General features: G+C 39.0%; 1 protein-coding gene across 1 annotated transcript in view; it reads left to right on the forward strand.

Moving 5' to 3' along the window:
• The window catches only part of LOC107663214 (teneurin-1-like), a 223,480-nt gene that overhangs the window by 58,022 nt on the left and 144,048 nt on the right, over positions 1-21,410 (forward strand). The window contains 2 exon segments of the mRNA XM_016453389.1: positions 6,775-7,051; positions 11,890-12,153. Coding sequence (XP_016308875.1) covers positions 6,844-7,051; positions 11,890-12,153 — 472 coding nt within the window. The 5' untranslated portion in view covers positions 6,775-6,843.

Below are 21,410 nucleotides of genomic sequence, written 5' to 3' on the forward strand. Positions count from 1 at the left end.
CAGCGCTGCACTTATGAACTTTAATATGCATTATACAGAGGCAAGATGAAAAGAAAAAATACCATCTAAACGTTTCTAAAGACAGTAAGTTCCCCTCAGACATGCATTCATATAAACTCCTACACGTAAATGAATCGTGATTTGTTTAGCATCTCAACCGATTTGAATCGATTTTCAACCGGTTCGCGATTAATCGTTACATCCTACTAAGTAGTGATAGGAAGAGTGATTTGTATGAAAAAAGTAAAGAATATTGATGTGAATGTATGTTTCATAAGTAGACGGTATCGCCATCCATTTCCTTAACCCCTCCTCCAGTTTGGGTCTCCATGGTGATGATCATTGTCAGATATGACCCCCAGAGATGTCTGACTAGCTTCAGGTTTATGTAGAAAGTGTGTGTTTACCTTTTTGGGAGCACTGAGAAATGCCACCAGCAAGAAATATTCTTAGCTGACCTGCGCTTGACTTTCATGTTTATGGACTCTGTTTGTGTGTGTGTGAATGCGCTGTCAGCTTTTATTTTAGGCAGTATCAGGGCTTTGACATGCTTGTGCAGTTGCTCAGGGCAATAGCTTTCTCTTGCTGCAGATTTGATTCTCCTCCAAAGAAATTGCGTGTATTTGTGTGTGTGTGTGTGTGTGTGTGTGTGTGTGTGTGTTTGTGTGTGGGAGTGAGTGAGTGAGTGAGTGAGTGAGTGAGTGAGTGAGTGAGTGATGGCCTATTCAGCTTTTTTATGCTTAAAGGTTTAATTCAATTAATCATAAACAAACTATATGGGAATCGTTCAGTGCAGAAAGTGACTCTGGCAATAGAGAGAGATGGATGAGGGAATGTCAACTCTTGCTGTGTGTGTGTGTGTGTGTGTGTGTGTGTGAGACCGTTTTAGAGAGAATCAGCGCAGGAAGTCTGCACTGATAATCTGAAGATGGATGAATGAATTTTATCCACTGTGTGTAGATGCAGTTTGTGTGCGTGCGTGAAAGAAAATTTGATATGTCTCTATGGGCTGCCTGTAATATTGTACGATTCCCAGCAGTCAAATCATGCTAATGTTATTGTTGACAATATTTAGAAGCAAATATTTTTACATTTTCAAACATTTGTATTAGTGTGTCTGTGTCATATTCACATGGCACTTGATTGGTGCAGCCCCACCCTACATTATTACCTTTAATTTAATTAAACCTAATTCTGTTCAGATTTATTTGTAAACCATATTTTGTGCAAATGATGCAATGCAAAGACATTAATGTGTCAGTTGGCAAACATATGAAAGATTAAAAGTAAGGTTGTGCATAATTAAACAGGAAGTTATGTAACTAATAGTGCAGTTAAAGAATAAAATTAAGAAGACATGCACATAGATCAAGGGAAATATTATATATTAAAGTATAAATAACGCAGCAGTTAAACCATATGTAATAAATACATAAAATAAAGTTTACAAATAAATAAATCAGCCATAGGAATAAAGAAAACAAATCAGAGGTTGTGTAAAAAATGTGCGTTTTGTTTAAACTGATCAAGAATGTGATTTCTTCTAACAGCCATTGGAGAGCAATGAGATTTACTACTGACTGCTGGGACGCCAGTGTTAAGGCCAATTCACACCGCACCGACAAACGCCAACAGACACGTTGGCCGCTGGATTTAGAATTTTATGAAAAATAACTGTCATGTTCACACTGCCCCAACAGACACCAACAGACACCAACAGACTTCAAGTCAGGGAGAGTTAACTAGGGGAAAATGGATGATATTGTAAAAACAATCTAAATGATACTGTTATTAATGTCTTTGGTAATATTGTAAGGCAGTTTTATTATAATAATAATATATTGTCAAATAAATTTCCGTTGTGAAATTTCCCAAGCGCTGTAGCGATATCTGATCGCATTCCCCCTCGCGTTGCGGTTGGTATACTCGGCCACACCCACCGCATAAAGCTGGCCTCTCCTCCCAAAGATCCAAAAACTGTTCCTCTTTCTGGTTTGTCCAGAAACCTGCCATTTTTAAAGTTATTTTCCTAAGCGCGCCCAGCACCTACTTGCAGTCTTACGTCGTTGTCATGGCAACGATTCGTGGCCAGGTCAGATTACGTCAGAGTTTGTTGTCGTTTGTTGGAAAATCATATCACACTGCTCAGACATTCCACGACCCAACAAACGCAGATTAAACATGTTCAGTCAGGTTAAAACCAACTCCGACCAACGCCAACAAACGCCGACGGGTAACACACTGATCCAACAAACTCCGACAGACTAGTCTGTTGGCGTTTGTCGGCGTTTGTCGGTGCGGTGTGAATTGGCCTTTAGGGGACCAGAGAGACCTGTTTGAAACGATAATCGCAAGCTTATTAGATATGGATTTAGGTGCAAGCCCATTAAGGGATCTGTACACTGGTAACGGAAATTTGAAATCAATCCTAAAATTTACGAGAGGCCAATGAAGGGACTTTAAGACATGCGTAATGTGTGCTTTCATTCTGGTCTCTGTCAGCGCTCGTGCTGCAGCATTAATTTGTAGTCTAGCCGGGCGTTCTGGGGAAGAGCAGACAGGAGAGCATTGCAGTCCAGGCATGCATCAATCTCTCAGCATCTGCTCGAAAGAGAAGCGCTTGGACTGTTTCTTAGCTGATAAAAAGCAGTTTAAGTGGCTTGTCTGACGTGGACCTCAAAATTCAAATTTGTGCACAACGATACACACACGCGAGACTTAGTATTCAAGAGAGGATTTTCACATTGTAGACAGTTTCACTCTCCGCCCTTATCTCTGACTAAGAGCCCTTCGATTTTCTCTTTGTTTAGTTGGGGAAAGTTCAGTGACACAAAGTGTTAATACTGTCCATACATTGATCCATCTCTACAGTGAGCTGTCGAAACATCAAAACATAAACCAATCTGATTATATGGCTAAAGTGACTGGGTGATACAAAGATGCACAGTTGTGTATCAGCAGCAGGAGTATGAAAATCTATCTAGAGTTAGTTTCACCACCCTGAGAGTCCAATATAATCATTTAAACCACAAGCTAAAAAAATCTCTAAAGCCTGATGCCATAGGAAAATATAGTGTTACCATTAGACTATGGTATATGCTCTCAATGGTAAATGTGACTTTAACCTCCACGGTCCAAGTGGGTGTCAACAGTGTTTCAGGAGAGGAAAAGTTCTTTACAATCTACTGCAAACTCTCTTTCAGTTTTTGTTCCATTCAGGTGTGGATCCAACCAATTTCTGATGGATGAAATACATCAGATCATGCAAGTAAAATGGGTTGTGAAACACCAATTTTGACATTTTGGTCACTATTGATAAGCAGCAATTATTTTCATGCTATTGTTGCTGACCAATAAATGTTTGATATTATACATCTATGTACACTAAAGGTCAAAAGTTTGTGGTCAGTAAGATTTTAATGTTTCTGAAAGGAGTCTCTAATACTCACCATTTATTTAATTACAAATACAGTAAAACAGTAATATTTAAACACTAACGTTCAAAATAATTAAACGTTTTCTATTTGAAAATATTTTAAAATGTAATTTATTCCTATGTTTGCAAATCTGAATTTTCAGCAGCCATTACTCCAGTCTTCAGTGTCACATGAAATCAATCTATTATGCTGTTTTGAGGCTAAAGAAATATATATATTTTTTTATTTTTTTTTGGAAACAGTGTTATTTTTTTTTTCCAGGATGCTTTGATCAATAGAAAGTTCAAAAGAGCAGCATTTATATTTGAAATGGAAACCTTTTGTAAAATTTTAAATGTCTTTATTGTCACTTTTGATCAATTAAATGCATTGTTGCTGAAAAATATTAATTTCTTAAAAAAAAGAAACCCCTCAAATTTCTGACCCCAAAATACTTTAAAATTATAGTATGTATTTGTATTATTGATATTGTTATTCTGTATTTTTCAGTATCCAATGTAAGATGGGTGCAGAATGAGATTGATACCTTTTATTTTTTAAATCTGCTTTAGAGAAAAGCATAACCTTTGAATAAAAAAAAAATGAATACAAATAAACACTGGTTAGATGGTGCCTGAATTTTTATTTTATTTTGCTGTTATGTAAGAGTAAACAGGAAGAATAGGAAAAAATATCCAATATTGGCCAATTCCTGGAAAAAGTCTATATGGTTCTGATATGTTTCATTCATCATCTGGTTTATTTATTTTTTAATTTTCTTTGAAGAGAAGTAAAACATTGTACTTCTTTTCAAAAGCTTGGGAGAGCTTTACTTTTCCTGTTAATGGATGATACATAGAACCAATACACTCATCTGAAGCACCTATAATGCAACATCAATGTTTTATATAATATAGCCAACTCAAGACCTCTACAGCAAAATATGGTTCTTAATAAGGAGGAGCGTTTTGTTTCTGACCCCACATGGTGTTGCAGAGAATCACTTGAGAGACTTTATTCTTACTTGTTGCTCTATGATAAAGGAAGAGCGTCTCCAAACATAAACTGTGTAGACTGGAGCACAAACCCAATTAGGCGCACAATTGTGCATACGTGACCAATGTTTGTGCCCCTCTCGGCGGTTTGTTCTCCTACACTGTAATCATCCTAATCGTCTGATTACAAAGACTTATTCAGCACTCCCATAAGAACCCTCCCCATCTGTCTGCTTCAAGTGTACGTGTGCGTCTACTTTTGTTTATTCCTGCACAGATTTTATTAGTGGCCTTAAACCCTCTTTACATGTTACAGTAAGCTCCGTTTTGATAAAAAATGGTAGTAATATTGTTCGATCTACTTCCTCTTCTAGACTTCACATGAGTCTCATGAGAGCAGAGCGAGAGAGACAGATAAAAGGAGTGTTTGTCACCACCGCTATTAACTAACAGACTATTAATTGTGTTTGCGTGTAAAGACGTTGCCTACAGTCTGCAAAGTCACCGCCGCCTCCAATTGGCACTCGCTCTGGCACAACATCCAATCAGCAGGCAGCCTGCCAGAGACTGACAGGGATTTAACTGCATATCCCTCCCACATCACTTAGTCATGTCGTGCATTTCCGCATCAGCCAATTAGTAACCCATTACCAAAGCAATACAGAGTATACACACTAACGAGCATTTGATGGTAATATTTAACTTCTATTTCATCAGTGTCAGGATGTGAGCGACTTTCTTTCTTTGTCTGTCTCCCTCCTGTCTGCTTCCCACAAAGTCTTTAACCTGTCTGGTCATTTCTTGAGCTCCTTCTATCCTTCTTCATTTCTTCCTCTGTCTACTCTCATCCTTCCCTCTTTCATTTTTCAGCCATGCTTCTGTTCCTATCCGTCCCCGTCTTCATCTTCGTTTGACTCTTCTTCTACCCTGTACGGTTTGTCAGTTCTCTTTCATCCCGTGTTCATCCGTTGCACCTCTCCTTTTCATCTGTCTCCTTTCAGCTGCGTCTCGCCTTTCTCTTTCTCTCTGTCTAACCGCATCTTGTTTTCCAGTGGCCCTCCCCTACCTGCGCGCTTCTCTGTTGAATGCCAAATGTTCTTTTCAGGCTCAAAGGTCATTGAAAGATCATGGTCAGTGTTTAGATTCTGGGAAGTAAAAGCTGAAAGAGAGCCGTGCTCTCTGGAGAGAGAGAAAGAGAGAATTGTGTCAGTGCTAGAGCACTGAATAAGATTTATGCAGGGCAATTCAAGCACGATCTTGTCTGACTCCAATATTAGTTTCCTATATACACAAATATTATAAAAAGAAATAGAACCAAGAAGAACAACAACAATGAAATTACAATAATAATAATAATAATAATAATAAAAGAATAACACACATCTGTTGCAAAGGCAGGTGTATTTTGAGTGTTTTTTTTTTTCTCACAGAAATTTGCCTTTTTATTATGGTAGAGTGATGTTACTGATCTAGGCCTACAGAACTCACTAATTGATAAGGGAAGTCCTTTGTTATTTTCATTATTGATTATCAGTTTTTACATTATGGTTATTATTGACATTATTACTTTCAGTATCAATTGTTTGTTGCATCCCTAATAATCTAGATTGGTCATGAAAAAGCAACAATGGTTCATCTCTAATGAGAGGAGCTCCAGTTGAATGTTACAACATCATTAAAGCCAATTTGTTAGTTATCATTTTGTTTTCTTTCTTTAGAAGAACTGAATGCATTAAAACTGGATGTACTACACTGTCAAAGGAATCAATATAGATTTATTTAGAGTGAAATTTCAGCTAATTCAGAATGTAAGATTGATTGGGTTAACCACAACAACAAAAAAATGAATCCTAATGAATTATTTTAATCTATTATTGACTGGTGTACTGTATAGTGAGACAAGTTAATTTCATGATTTAATTGGCTTCATTACCGGACAATTGTATAACTCATAAGTTTGTTTCTTTTTTCCCTAGCCTTTCACCCTTTTTATCTCCTCTCTTTTCCTCTATCTAAGCATCTCTTTATCTCTTCATCTCACCCTCCATCTATCGTTCTCTCGATCTCTCCCTCTTCTCTTTCATTTGTCCTCTGAGACCTTCTCTCTATTTCTTGGTGGTCGATGAATGTTTGGCTAAAACATGGGGACGGTTTTGGAAAGTGTTTCTGTTTTTTCTTGTCCTTCATGCTTCTTTAAATTTCTACTGAGCAGCCGTTTGTTCTCAAGCTGTTTCATGTATCGTGTTACAAAAAATTGCACTAGTGAAATGAAAGTTTAGAGTACATTTGAGCTGCTGTTGTTTGTTTTCTGTTTCATCGCCTCTGTTCTGTTCTTTTTTTTGTTGTTCTTTGTGTGTGTGCAGTGTGCTTTGAGTGAGTTTTTGAGATTACTGAGTGTGTGTGTGTGTGTGATATTGTGAAAGTAAGCAGAGATGGAAGAGAAGCTGTACCAATCTCTGGCACGGCCCCACCCCGGTCTGGAGCTCAGTTACTCCAGCTCATCTGAGGAAGAGGACGGCACCAACCTTCATCACAAACACTACAGAGAGGCACACGCCCGCACCGATTATGAGCCTGACCGCAGATTCACCTACAACAGCCACAAAGTCCGCAGGAAACCCTTGGAGCAGCTCCAGAAAGGTAGAAACTTCTCTGTGTGTGTGTGTCTAGATTGTGGGCCATTCAGAATAGAATTTTTTTTAAATTAAATTGTAAACTTTTTTACAATCAAATTTTGAGTTTAAAAAAGTAGAAAAAGAATGTTAAAAAGAATGACATATACACTACCATTCAAATGTTTGAGAGAAGAAAGAAAGAAATCTCTTATGTTCACCTAGGCTGCATTTATTTGATCAAAATGCAGTAACACCATATCATTGTGAAATGTTATTACAATAAAAAAAAGTGTTTTAAATTATTTCAGTTTATAATAACTGTACTATAGTCTTCGGTATCACACGATCCTTCAGAAATCATTCTAATATGCTGATTTGGTGTTCAAGAAACATTTCTTATTATTATGAATGAATTTTGATTCAAAAATGTAATATTTTTGTGGAAACCATTATACATTTTTTCGGAATAAGTACATTTTAAAGAACAGCATTTATATGAAATAGAAATCTTTTGTAACATTATAAATTACTTTTGATCAATTCACTGCATCCTTTCTGAATAAACTTTTTTTTTTTTTTTCAAATAATCTCACTGTAATCAAGAAAACCAAAGTTTGTCAAGAAAGAGATTATGGCAATAACAAATACAATTAAAAAGACTAGTAATGTCTTATTTTGAATTTTAAAAACACAAAAGATTAGCAATAGAATTGTTGTGGTATATAGTTTAATTTCATACATACAGTAGCTTAATTAATATATTGAGATCAACTCATATAACGTTTAATGGATGTCAAACGAAATTTCCACAAGGATATGTGTGCATGCTTGCTTGTGTCTGTGTGAGAGAGACAGCATTAAATGATGACACATAATTAATGTCCCTCTACATTTAGTAGAGGGGCACTGGAGCTGTTATCATGAGCATCTGACATTGCATGTAAAGCTGCATTATCTAAAGAAGATCATAGTTCCAGAGTTGTTTTGTTTGATGTTGTTGATATTTGCTTTAATGAAAGTGATTATATGGTGTGATTCCTTAGTGAGGAACAGGATTCTTTGAAAAAACTCACTGTAAATTGAAATGAGCCATCAACAGACACACACATGCCAAACATCAAAGACTATTGTCATTAAATAATAATGGGATGTGTGTTTTACTTTTGAAAAATGATTTACAATGTAAATTTTAAAATAATTGTAATAATATCATTTATTTCACCCTTTATTCTTCTGTCTTTGATATTCTAGATTCATGGAGGCATTTTTGCTTGTCTGAGTCCCAAGGGTGAAATATTTCCATTAATTAAAGGATTCCCCACAACTAATTAACACACACAAGCAACGTTCCCTTTCATTTTTATTCTTGCTGAATAGAACTTAGTTCTGCTGGACCCTTTGGCCACCTGAACAGATACATTTAGAGTATATATAAATAGTTTTTGATTAAAAATCTAAATTACACTAATAATATTTTTTAAAAACTCCAAATTATTATCTATTACATTAATATGTATTATATACATCATTAAATATGTATGATTAAATGATATATAATTAATAAAAATATATATACTTAATAATAAATGATGTTATCCAGATGGCATACATATAATTTGTTTATATGTTTTCTCAAAAAGAAAATAAATAAATAAATCAAATAAAATAAAAGACAAAAGACTGAAAAATAATAATGCATGGGCCTCTGTGGGTTTCCTTTTGCAAATGATCAACTCCACACAGCATTTCTCAAAGCTTCATGCTCATAAAAAAAATTTAAAAAAATCGGTAGACCTGCAGAAATTTGAAATGCTGCCCATTAATTTAGCAGTGATTCAATAAATGTCAAACTGTTTCAAACATACTTTTAGACTACCCTCAGCGCTGAATTTTGTTTCTCAGCTGTATGGGTCCAACATCAGGATAGATAGATACATACGTACATGCATACAGTATATACATATATTATACATAAGGCGGTTGAGCAGGTTACAGTGAGGCTTTTTGTTTCCTCAATGGAATTATTCAAATGCTACATGCAGAACAAAACATTCCGTTCCAGTTACCACGGAAACAGCTTTACAAAGGGAGCGATGGATAGAGAGAGAGATGGAAATGGAGACAGAGAGAGAAAGGAGGAGAAATGGAAAGAGATGTAAAGAAAGATCTTTCACCCATTCCTCTTACCCTGGCTTTTTCCATCCATGTCTGCTCGTGGACGAGTGTGTAGGTCAGGTCGAGAAGCGGGGGTCATGTTCTCAGTGAAGGACGGAGAAGTGCATCGTGGGCAATTAGTACTGAGATGATTAGAGCAGTGAGAGGGGTCGCCACGGAGACAGGAGTCAGAGAGGTAGAGGAGAGGATTCTTAAGGACACTTGAGTAAAGAGCTCGCTTCTCGCACGCACACACAGGTCTGAAAAATCACACTTGATTGAGAGAAAGAGATTGTAGTGCGCTATGTCTACAGTATGTAGATACACTTGCTCAAAATGCAAAGTTCCCTAAGTAGTCCAAAAAGACCAGTTAGGATATGATGAGATGAGAAGAGAAGGCAAGAGGAAATGGGAACAGATGAGATGAGAATAGGCTGGATGAAAAAAGAAGAGAATGACAACAATGTTTTTTGTTTTGTTTCTTTTTATAAAATGATGTACACTACTGATGAACTGATGAAATTATGAACAGGCCATTAAGGTCATCAAACACTTTGTTGTTGTCTGTTCCTAAGACACGTTTAAAACTTAAGGGGGATCGGGCATTCTCGGTGGCAGCACCTCAGTTGTGGAATAACTTGCCTCTTTACCTGCGATCGGCCACTTCTCTTCAGGTTTTTAAATCTTTAGTAAAGACATATCTTTTTAAAAAGGCTTATGGGCTGGAGTAACTGCTGTATATAGTTTTATTGTGTGTATATTTAGTGTTGTGTATTATTTCTGTCACCTTTTTATTGTAAATTTGTTATGGTTATTGGCTTAATTCTACTTCTCTGTGCAGCACTTTGTTTTTAAATGTGCTATATAAATAAATTAAACTGAAACTACCATCATCCTCATCATTATTATTTTACAGAAATTAATACTTTTTCAGAAAGAATGCATTAAATTGATCAAAAGGGACTTTTATGATGTTACAAAAGATTTATTTTTCAAATAAATGCGTTCATTTGAACTTCTATTAATTAAAGAATACTCGCTGAATAATTATTGATCCCACAAAAATATTCATCAGCACCAAATCAGCAAATTAGAATCATTTCTGAGAAGTCATGTGACACTGAAGACTGGAGCAATGGCAGCTGAAAATGCAGCTTTGCCATCACATTTTAAAATATATTCAAATAGAATAGTTTTTAAACTGTAATAATATTTCACTCAGATCAGATCAAATAAATGCATAAAAGACTCGTTCAAAAACTCTGGATTCAGGAGCCCCCTCTAGGCTGAACACGAGAACAGGATGGTGCTCAGGAGGAGCGGGCACTGGAGGGCGCTCTGGACTGGATTCAGGGACTGGAGCCCTCCCCTCTTCATTTTGGCACTTTTGCCGCACCATACTCAGCTCACCCTCAGCCGCAGTGCAGGGGGCGGAGCTCCTCTCCGCGCTCACACCGTCCGCGGCTTTCTCCCTCGTGGCGGGCATTTTCGCTGGCTCTCGCACCTGGTCTGACGGCTTGGGCTCTCCTTCCGGGGCGATCCTCCGCTCAGTCACTCGGCATTGCGCTGGCTCGTAGATCGTGGTGAGAATGGGCTCTCCGTCATCGGTGGGCTCTAGCTTTAGCTCCGCACAGTGGGGAGATGGTGGGCTGGGCTCTGGGTCTGGAGTGGCAACGGCGAGATCACCCTCGGGACAGACGGTGAACGGGGATCTGGGTCTCGCCAGTGTCCACTCCACAAATGTGGCGAATTCCGCTCAAGGGACATCTTCGGACGACGGCGCTCTGCACACGGGGTTGAGGCTGGCGTCATAGAACGCGCAGAGCGTGTCGTCCGGGTAGGTGGTGAGATGGGCAATAGCCCGAAACAGTCTGGGATGACCCTCGAGCGATCTTCCCCCATGCTCCAGCAGGAGGAGGATGTATTCGGGGCGAAGGAGGGGATCCATTAGGGAAACACAACGGAATCAAAAACACTGAAAGTAAAACGAGAAAACAAACGGAGGGGAAAACACGGAGATAACTGTATTCGGTCAGGTCTTCTGTCACGTTACGCTGCCGGAAGGAACACGGAGCCGTGGATAATCGAAAGAGTCTTTATTAATCCAACACGGGGTAAATCCAACATAGGGAACAGGAGGTAGACACACGTACATCACTGGTAGACCCGACAAACACTAACTGCACAGACTAGGACTTATAAACACAGGGCAATCAGGGGAACACAGGTGACAACAATGGAACATAATCAAACTAAACGAGGACAGGAACATAACCAAATAAGGAAACACAGGAAGGACTACGGGGGTAAAACAGGTACAAAAGTCTGACAGTTTGTGTGTGTATGCTAGAATGAGCTGATGTACTGTAAGCGTAAAAATGAGAGAGAAAAGTAGTGCTAGTTCACACACACATTGAGGTTCTGTGTATGAGTGTGCATGTGTGTAAACCCATATGTCTCCTACACTCTCTGAGATTCTTGAGGGAATTTAAATGGTTTTCACATTTTGTGCGGTTAAAAGCAGAACTCTTTTTGTTAAATATTTATTTGAGGTTTCATAAGCCATTCTCAATCTCTGCAGAGAGAACTAAATTGTTTCTCAGCCAGGCTCCAGAAATCTCAGCAGTCAGTACACAACTCCAGCTCTAAACTTTAATCCACTAGCCTATGTGTGTGCGTACTAAAACTTTCTCTTTCTGATTTTCACAGATTTCTCGGACCCCTCCAAGATCGGGTTCCCTGATTTCCAGACAGAGCTTCACGCGGCCAATCAGGACCTTGCTTACCCTGGAGGCGTGTCTGCTGGTGTCCCTTCCGATCCCGAATCTGAGGGCGGCACCTCCCCTGACCACGCCCTGCGGTTGTGGATGCAGGAAGTAAAGTCAGAGCACAGTTCCTGCCTGTCGAGCCGAGCAAACTCTGTTCTGTCCCTCACCGATACAGAACAAGAACGCAAGTCTGAGCCAGAGAACGGTACATGATTATTTTATATTATTACATATTATATTATAAAAAAATGTTTGTAGGTCAGCCAGATTATGTTGGTGGTGATGATGATGATGTTCAATAATATTTCATTCTTGTGCGTGCGTGTGTGCGGGTTACTCTAGAGTGCTCTCATCAGTGTATGACTTTACAATTTTAATGAGAGTTGCCGCAGAGGGAGATACACACACAGTTAAACAGACTTCCTAGTCTTGCTGCACACACACACACACACACACACACACACCCCCACACTTTCTCTACGCTACTCAGTGATGCAATATTTATGCGGCACACTAATAACTACTTCGGTCTGTAAACTACACTCCATTATCTCACACTCATATTCACACACACATATTAAGGTTATGTTATTGTTAAACACACTTACATAAGGTTGTATTTGTTTGATTTCTGCGGGAGCAGACCATTGTCTTGGTGATGATTTGGTACATCTGGTCATGTAGCACTTTCATCTCTTCACACAAAAGGTTCCTACTTCTCTAGATCTAGAGTTTCCTCCACACTCCTTCCTCGCACATCATGGTTGGTGCTTGTAGTGTTTTTGTCTTCAACTGTAGTACTTGACTCGGATACGCTATCTACTTTTTTGCTTTGCATCTCTCTTCCACGCACATAATGTATGCGCTTTCTTATCAAAGTTGCTTTGATAAGAAAGTGCCTGCCGAGAATATAAATTCAAATCTGAGCACCGACAGTATGATAATGCTAAAACAGTGTTATATCAATTAGTTAAGCGCTAAATAAAAAATAAAAAAAGTTAAGTGCTAAATAATTGTCATATCATGAAAAACATGGAGTTACTGTTTTGAAATAAAAGAGTTTGGTACAGCCTACTGGGCAGATACACTCTTATTGCTCTCTGTAGTGTTCACAGACAATATGCGTATAGCGGCCCATAGAAGCAGCCGGTAATCTAAGGCATCAATATTTTTCAAAATATCTTTTACTGTGTTTCTCATAAAAAAGAAAAGTCACACAGACTTAGAATGACATTAGGGTGAATAACAGAATTTTCATTTTAGGGTGAACTATTTAATATTGTAAGCAGCACATTTCTGCATGTAGGCAGGGCCATATGACAAAAGTCTATGATAAGAGTCTTTTTTTTATGTTAATGATATATATGAGCAATATCACTCGAGTACGAGAGTGATATTGCGTTTATACAACAGTTCGACGAAACGTGCGTAATTAAACAAGAAACAACGGAGTGCCTAATAAAACCCTCTTTTGTGCGGAACTACTTCCTTCCGCCACGGATTCAAAGCTCAAGTTGACAGTTAAACATCAGATTTGAGAACCAGAACGAACTGTTGTATAAATCACAATATGTGACCCGTGCTGGCAAAATGAGTCGGAATGCGCACGGGCTAATAAAATGAGTTAATTAAGCCCTCGTCTAGCGATCCCAATGCTCCTAATAATAATTTTAGATGTTTAATTACCTTTATTTGTACGTTTTCTGAGAGGAGTACCTTTTCTCCGCTTGCTTCTCACGTTGTCTGTCATCCGAAGCGTGCGCATAAAGGCGCTTCTGACTGCGCGCGATCCCGATACATATACAGATATACACAGAATTACAGTATTTAAGTATTCACGCAAACATAATCTGTTATGTCTTAAGTGAACGTTCGGGGAACTGTTAGGGAAAAACATCTGATGTGTAACATTATATTAGATCCATGCATTACAGTGGGTCTTAATATAGGCCGCCTCATTAATGTTAATCTAACAATAAAAGAAAAGAGGGAATCACTCGCTGCTCTTGATTGAACTGCTTTTGTAGTTTTAATAATAAATTTTTTAAAATTAACAGACTAAGGGATTTTTACATTTGATTATTTGTTTTTCTTACTTGAATGCTTTTGTTTATGTAAAATGAAAAAGGTAATGCATTATTTGTTTCTTTCTTATATTTGTTCTACTGTTTTTTGCATCTGTTCTTATTTATAATAAAGATAAAATAAAAATAGCTATATTGTGATTATTAATATAGTAATTATTATTAAGAAAAGAACTGGAGGAAAAGATGCAACGTTGCTCTGTGATTTTGCTTTGGAACCTTCAGAAAACTTTTGCTCGATTTTTCTCAAAATTGACTTTGCTGACTCTATCGACTTCAAACAGGTGTAGCTCAGTCATTTTGTGTCTGATTACAACAAATCATACATCATTCTGAAGGTCTTTTAATGGAGAATGTGAACATAAAAAGAACTTATTTTTGAAAATATGCCATTTTGCCAGCACAGGTCACATATAGTTATTTTTGCTGGAAATAAGGTTGTTAAAAAACACTGATATTAGTCTAACATATGTACAGAAAGTAAAAAGTTATCAAGCTTATTGAAAACAAGTAAACAGTAATAAAATAAGAACGAACAAAGAATCTAATTACAAACAATAATACAACTAAATACAATAGAAAACAGATACAGGCAGTGCGTGTGCACAGAAAGCATGCAACTACCAAATTTAGTTTTCTTATTTGTGTCTTATTGCACTTGAACTGGTTAGGCTTAAAAATACATCAAAATGATACATTTTGATAAATTTGCAGCACTGCAGCATCACATGAGCATAACTGCAATAGAGACAATTCAAAATTTATACTGATGTCAAATTTTTATCAGTTTATTGTGACTATCGTTATTTTGCCCACCCTTGTCTGCATGGATTGCTTCGTGAATGTGTCACAATGCAGGCTTTACAAAAAAAAAGCTATAATAGAAGGATAGGGCAGTGCCAACTATTTTAGACCAGACTGCAAAACTGCAACCCTTAAATTGCTTATTTCACATGCAAAGAGGTTAACCAATTATAAATGATTTGCAGATGCTAAACTAAATGCATTGAAAAAGGAAACCTTAACTAATGCTATAAAAGCACAAAAAAGTTACATGATATGGCCCCTTAAGAAAGCATTGGCATATTGAATTATAAGAGCCTTCACAATTGTTTTTTTTCATCTAGTCTTACATTGGCCTCAAAGAATCTTTTCAGTGAATCATGTTTGGCTTCCTTCTGAGTGGGCAGCGACCATGCTCTCTCGCTCTCACACAGAAAGATGGATGTGGTATGGATACCATCTTTGTGTCCAGAGAGATCTAATTAATTTCTTCTGATCCAATAGATGCAAATAAAAATTAATTACAAAGGCTGGCCAAGCGCTTTAAGGCCAGACTGCATTGTGTGCATGTCTCTTTGTGTGCGTAACAGGTACGAGAAGTGTGCTTACTTCATTTAAATATCTTGAAATCCTGGGTCAGATGGTTTTTAATATCAAGCTTCCCCATTGATGCTGTCATTAAAATGCGCTGTAACCGCACATACCGAGAGCTCATAAAGTCAATTACACAGTTTCTCATGAGGTGTAGACAAGCATGTGGAAGCAGAGTAAAAAAGGTTCTTCTTCTCTAAAAAATAATAAACCGGCAAAGCATGTACGCATATATTCAGATATTCTGCAGCATTGCCTGATTTTACACTACTAGAACTGTCACATTTTTTCCCAAACTGTTTCCTGAGAGGAACACCACAGTAAGACATGCTAATTTACTGATTTAGCTTCAGCACAGCACTCGATGGCTTCTCAACGGTCTGCCTGCATTTCACACCATCCACTCGCATGTTAGCTTGCTGTATACTGTAGATTCTAGACAGCTTTTATAAGAGCTCATAGCACCTGTGTTCCCGGGTCTCTTGAGATCGCCAACCATCGCAGGTGCTAAAAGAGTCTTTTCCTGTCGGGAGCCACGAGGTCCCTCGTCTCGGCGCAGACTCCCGCCTTCACAGTTCAGCCAGTGTCATGGCTCCAGTGCTGATAAATGCCGCAGTTCGTCTTCAAATGACGGCAGACTGCAGATTACACAGCCGCAGTAAATTCATTATCATGCTAAAGGTTTTTAATTTACATAGTCTTGAAAAGGTAAAATGAGATTATAAAGAAAGTCAAAGGTAACGGAATTGAGACAGACGTGCCACGGTGAAAGCAGGATCTATGATTATCAGACAATAATACAATTAATCCAATGAATGTCTGGAGGAATTGAAAAACTATACATCTGCAGTACAAATTGAGCATGAGGGAACAGCCGTTCACCACACTTTTTTTTAAGCGCGTATGTGTTTCTTGTGAGAGACAGATTAGCTCATGTAACAGTCAATCCCCAAGACGGCAGTGTGTAAATGCTTTGGGCTTTCAAGTCTCAAAGCAGGCACTCTAGTGTCTTACCAACACCGTCATTCCACAACATTTGTGTGTGTGTCTGTCTCTGTATATGTCAAGTTACTGAACCACTAAAGCACTCACAGATAGCCTGTGTGTGTGTGTGTTGTTATATGCAGCTTTAACATTAATTATTTTTCACTATACTACACTAACAGAACAGTTGTTCTGCCATAGTGTCTTTACTTACAGCAACACACCTACACACACAAACGCACACATCTCAGCAAAGTGAATGTATATCTACACGCTGCCCACGTAGTCATGCCCCCCACCCCACAGTCACACCTCCCCTCTGTATTGAATTATGACTCCCACTAACGCATATGAATACAGAAAAAATCACTTTTTTTCCTTTCTCTCTCTCTTTGCATCTTCTCATTTAATAGCAGTGGAACAGGCCTTCATTTCATATTCAGATAGAAATATGCTTTTATTTGTTCAGTTCTTTAATTTATTTATTTTTTTTATATTCAATTATTTATTTATTTGTGTTGCTTTATCCTCTGACAGGAAATTGTCAAAGGTAAAAATGAGAATAAAATGACCTCTCTCCCTTCCTCCCTCTCTCTCATCCTTGCTCCCTCACTCTCTCTGCCTCGCAGTAAGATTACTCAATTAATTCTTTATGCTTGTAGATGGCACAGAATCCGGATCTGAAATGATGGATTTTCACCTATGAATTAATTTCATCTCTGTCATTTAAAGTTCAGCCATCAGAGCTGTCGTACCATCGGGGAGAGAGAGAGAGAGAGAGAGAGAGAGAGAGAGAGGAGAGAGAAGAGAGAGAGAGAGAGAGAGGGATGGGTGTATGAGGAGCAAGAGTTTACGGTTGCAAAGAAGATGTGAGGTTTCTTGCTCCTCTGAGAGATGGACGATAAAACTCTTTTGATTCGTGCTACGTGCAGTGCACGTATTTAAGAGGTAACAGTTGCTGTGTTATTATGAACGCATTATTAGATGCTTTTAAAACATCTGTGGCTCTTTATATGGCAGCAGAAATGTGTGTCAAACATGAAAACTGAGAGAATTTATTCTCTATAACTGAAAAGATAGTCTGAGTGGCCCCATCTGACGCGGCTGACATTATTAATCTATATGCCCTTCAGAGGAGCAGGAAATAGATCTTTTTTTTTCTTTCTGAACATTCTGGGTCACTTGCCCCAGAACCACTCATAAAAGCAACAGATGAGATGATGTGGGTTACAAGGTGACCACGACGGAATGAAATCTATTAGAGCTCTTTGTGCTCACTGGCTAAAGTCAAAGGCCCATTAATAAAATACTAATAAACAGCTGTATTGCTCATAGTTGTCTTGTAGGTGCTTAATAACGGATTGAAATCTTCCGTAGTGTTTTTTTTTTTTTTTTTATTCCACTCTGGAGAATAATCTCTTGGGCACACAGAGATTTATGAGAGGGCTAAAGTCTGAGAACCATTGTTACACCTGGCTCAAAGATGTAACATTAAGGGAGACGACACAGCGGAATAACTTAAAACATAATATTTATTACAACGAAATATAACCAAAATCAACAATCACAAAAGTCAGTTGGCCTGTCAGTAATATCAGTCAGTATGAAATGCAGGTGAATGGATGCACAAATGAAGTGTGGTCAGCGCTAGTGAATGGACGCAAAACAAAACATAACGCCACAATTGGAGCACGGCTCTGGCAAACTGCCCAAGCAACAGAAGAGCAGCCGCCCTGACGAACTCTCGCACCAGGTGTAAATACCAGCCATGACGAGCATCAGGTGCGCTCCAGTCACACTCCAATCATAGAACCTGTCACAGAGAAAAAGAGACCAAAACACCCAAACCAACACAACTCAATCCTAACACCCACCCCTTAAAAGATCCCACATCAAAACTAATAATAATAATAATAATAATAATAATAATAAATGACATACATAGAGGTAGGTCAACTCACATCAGTTGGAGACCGAAACACCATCTCCTCATTCCACCACGAGGGCACGTGACAGGGTGTCCGCTAAAACATTCTCAACTCCCTTAATGTGTTTAATCGACAAGTTATAAGGCTGTAAGAAAAGTATCCATCTCATTAAGCATTGGCTCGGACTCTGTAATGTGTGAAGAAATGTCAAAGGATTGTGATCCGAATAGATAACAACTGAGGACCATCCCCCCACATACACATCAAAGTGTTGAAGTGCCCAGATCAACGCCAGCGTTTCCTTCTCAATAACAGAATAATTAAATTAATAGGAATTAAACTTGCGTGAGAAATAACTAACTGGATGACTAATACCACCAAAATGAGTCTGGAGAAGAACCGCTCCTGCTCCCACTTGACTTGCGTCAACCTGAATCTCAAACGGAAGACCACTGTGGGGCGCTGCTAATACAGGAGCAGCAGTCAACAGCAACTTCACATTCTCAAATGCTTTTTGACAATGGGGGGTCCACTCAAATTTAGCGGAGTTCTTTAAAAGATTCGTCAACGGAGAAATGACCGATGAAAAATTGGGGCAAAAATTGCGATAGTAACCAGCCATCCCAATAAACCTCATGAGCTCTTTTTTTAGTACAAGGAGTAGGGAAATTTTCTATTGCGCTCACCTTAGCTCGCAAAGGGCGTACCATACCTTGGCCCACCTCCTTTCCCAAATAAGAAACCGTTGCCCGTGCAAAATCACATTTAGCTAAATTCACGGTTAAATTAGCCTCCACTAGACGCCGGAATAATTCCCGTACCCGTGTCACATGCTGATCCCAGCTATCGCTGTAAACTATAACGTCGTCCAAATAAACCGCGCAGCCTTCTAAACCAGAGACTACACGATTCATTAATCTTTGAAATGCTGCTGGAGCGTTGCGTAACCCGAAGCTCATGACAGAATAAGAGTACAGCCCCGAAGAAGTTATAAAAGCAGTGATTTCCTGTGCTCGAGGTGTCAAAGGCACTTGCCAGTACCATTTAAGTAAATCGAATTTACTGACATATCTCGCCGAGCCCACTTGATCAACGCAATCCTCCATCCTCGGGAGTGGAAAAGCGTCAGGTTTGGTGATTTTATTAATTTTTCTATAGTCCGTACAAAACCTGAATGTTCCATCCGGTTTTCTAACCAGCAAACACGGCGAAGCCCAACTCGAACAAGACGGTTTTGCAATGTTATTTTTCAGCGTATACTGAATCTCTGACTCCAACGTTAGACGTTTTTCAAAAGGGACACGATAAAAGTGCTGGCGTATAGGTGAAGCATCACCCACATCCACGTCGTGCTCTATCAAATCAGTTTGTGATGGAACGTCTCCAAACAATGATGGAAATTCGTGTATCAACTGTGACAACTCTGCTCGCTGCAAAACAGATAAATGGGACAACAACCTCTCCAGATCTTTCAAAGTCTCAGAATTTTTTAATCGAGGTTGCATTACAGCATCGTCTAGAACCTTAACCCCTTCCTTCTCTCCCACCGAAGACTGACCCAACCCTTCAGTCACCGGACTGACCAAAACAGATGATTTAACATCAGTTTGTTGACAATCGCGGGAGAAAAAAGGCTTCAATAAATTTACATGACAAATTCGGGTTATTTTCTTTCTGTCTGGAGTTGCGATTTCATAATTAAGATCGGACAGTGCACGCACAACAGTATATGGTCCCACAAATTTCGCGCAGAACGGAGTGCCCACTAAAGGCAGTAATGCCAAAACCTGATCCCCAGGATTAAATACGCGCTGTTCAGACTGGCGATCAAACAACTTTTTCATCTTTATCTGCGCCTTTTCCAAATTTTTTCGTGCTGCTTGACCAGCTAAAAATAAGCGTCTTCTAAAACCGTTTACATATTCAAGCAGACTTTTTGGTGGCTGTTTACCTTTTAACTGATCACCCACAACGGCAAGCGGACCGCGCACCTTATACCCAAAAACTAGTTCATTGGGAGTAAAACCCAAACTAGACTGCGTGACCTCCCTTGCGGCCAACAAAAGCCATGGAATTCCTTCCTCCCAGTCTCGGTTTAATTCAACGCAATACGCAAGTAAAAGAGACTTAAGCGTTTGGTGAAATCGTTCCAGCGCTCCCTGACTCTTGAGGATGGTATGAGCTGGAAAGGTGATGCTGAACTCCCAACTGCTTCAAAATTTCCGAAAACATGTTAGAGGTGAAATTCGCTCCCTGGTCACTTTGAATGACCTTAGGGATACCGAAGATTGAAATGAATTGAGACAGGGCTTTTACAACGGACCGAGTATTGATGTTACAACACATCGCATAAGCCGCTGGGTACCGAGTACTTTGACACATTACAGTCAAGAGAAATTTACTTCCCGACTTAGAGGGAGGTAACGGGCCAACACAGTCTACTAACAGATGTTCAAAGGGTTGCTCCACTGGAGGTATTGGATACAATGGAGCCCGTTTCAGTGGCTGATTAGGTTTTCCGGTCACTTGGCACGTATGACAGGTTTTAATAAACCGAGACATATCTTTTTTCAACAGCGGCCAATAAAAATGCTGCAAAACTCTGTCATACGTCTTTTTTACACCCAAGTGCCCGGCTATATTGCCGTGAGCCAATCGGAGTACAACATCTCTGAATTTCTCAGGTACAACAACTTGAACAAGTGACACACCACCGCAATCTTCTCTTTGGGCAAGCCACTTGCGCAACAGCACCCCATCATATATAAAGTATCCAGTCGCAGCACTGTACACATCCTCAGGAGGGAGAACATCAACAAACAAATTTTTCAACCCAGGATCATCCCTCTGGGCGATGACGAGTTCTGCACGAGAAATTCTAGACAACAGAGACAATCCAGGAGCGACCGATTTAACCGGTACGCGGGTATCACACAAGTTAACATCCTCATCATTCAGCATTTTGGTCTTAGACCGCGTCACAACACAAGACGCATCCTCAGATAACTCACAACACCCTTGATCGGGAAAGGAAGACGGGGTGACAATCGGTGAAGGGGCCAGTACCGGCCACACACTCTCACCAGCCAAAT

Source organism: Sinocyclocheilus anshuiensis, unplaced genomic scaffold (genome assembly GCF_001515605.1).
Source record: "Sinocyclocheilus anshuiensis isolate Anshui unplaced genomic scaffold, SAMN03320099.WGS_v1.1 scaffold1301, whole genome shotgun sequence".
Lineage (NCBI taxonomy): Eukaryota > Metazoa > Chordata > Actinopteri > Cypriniformes > Cyprinidae > Sinocyclocheilus > Sinocyclocheilus anshuiensis.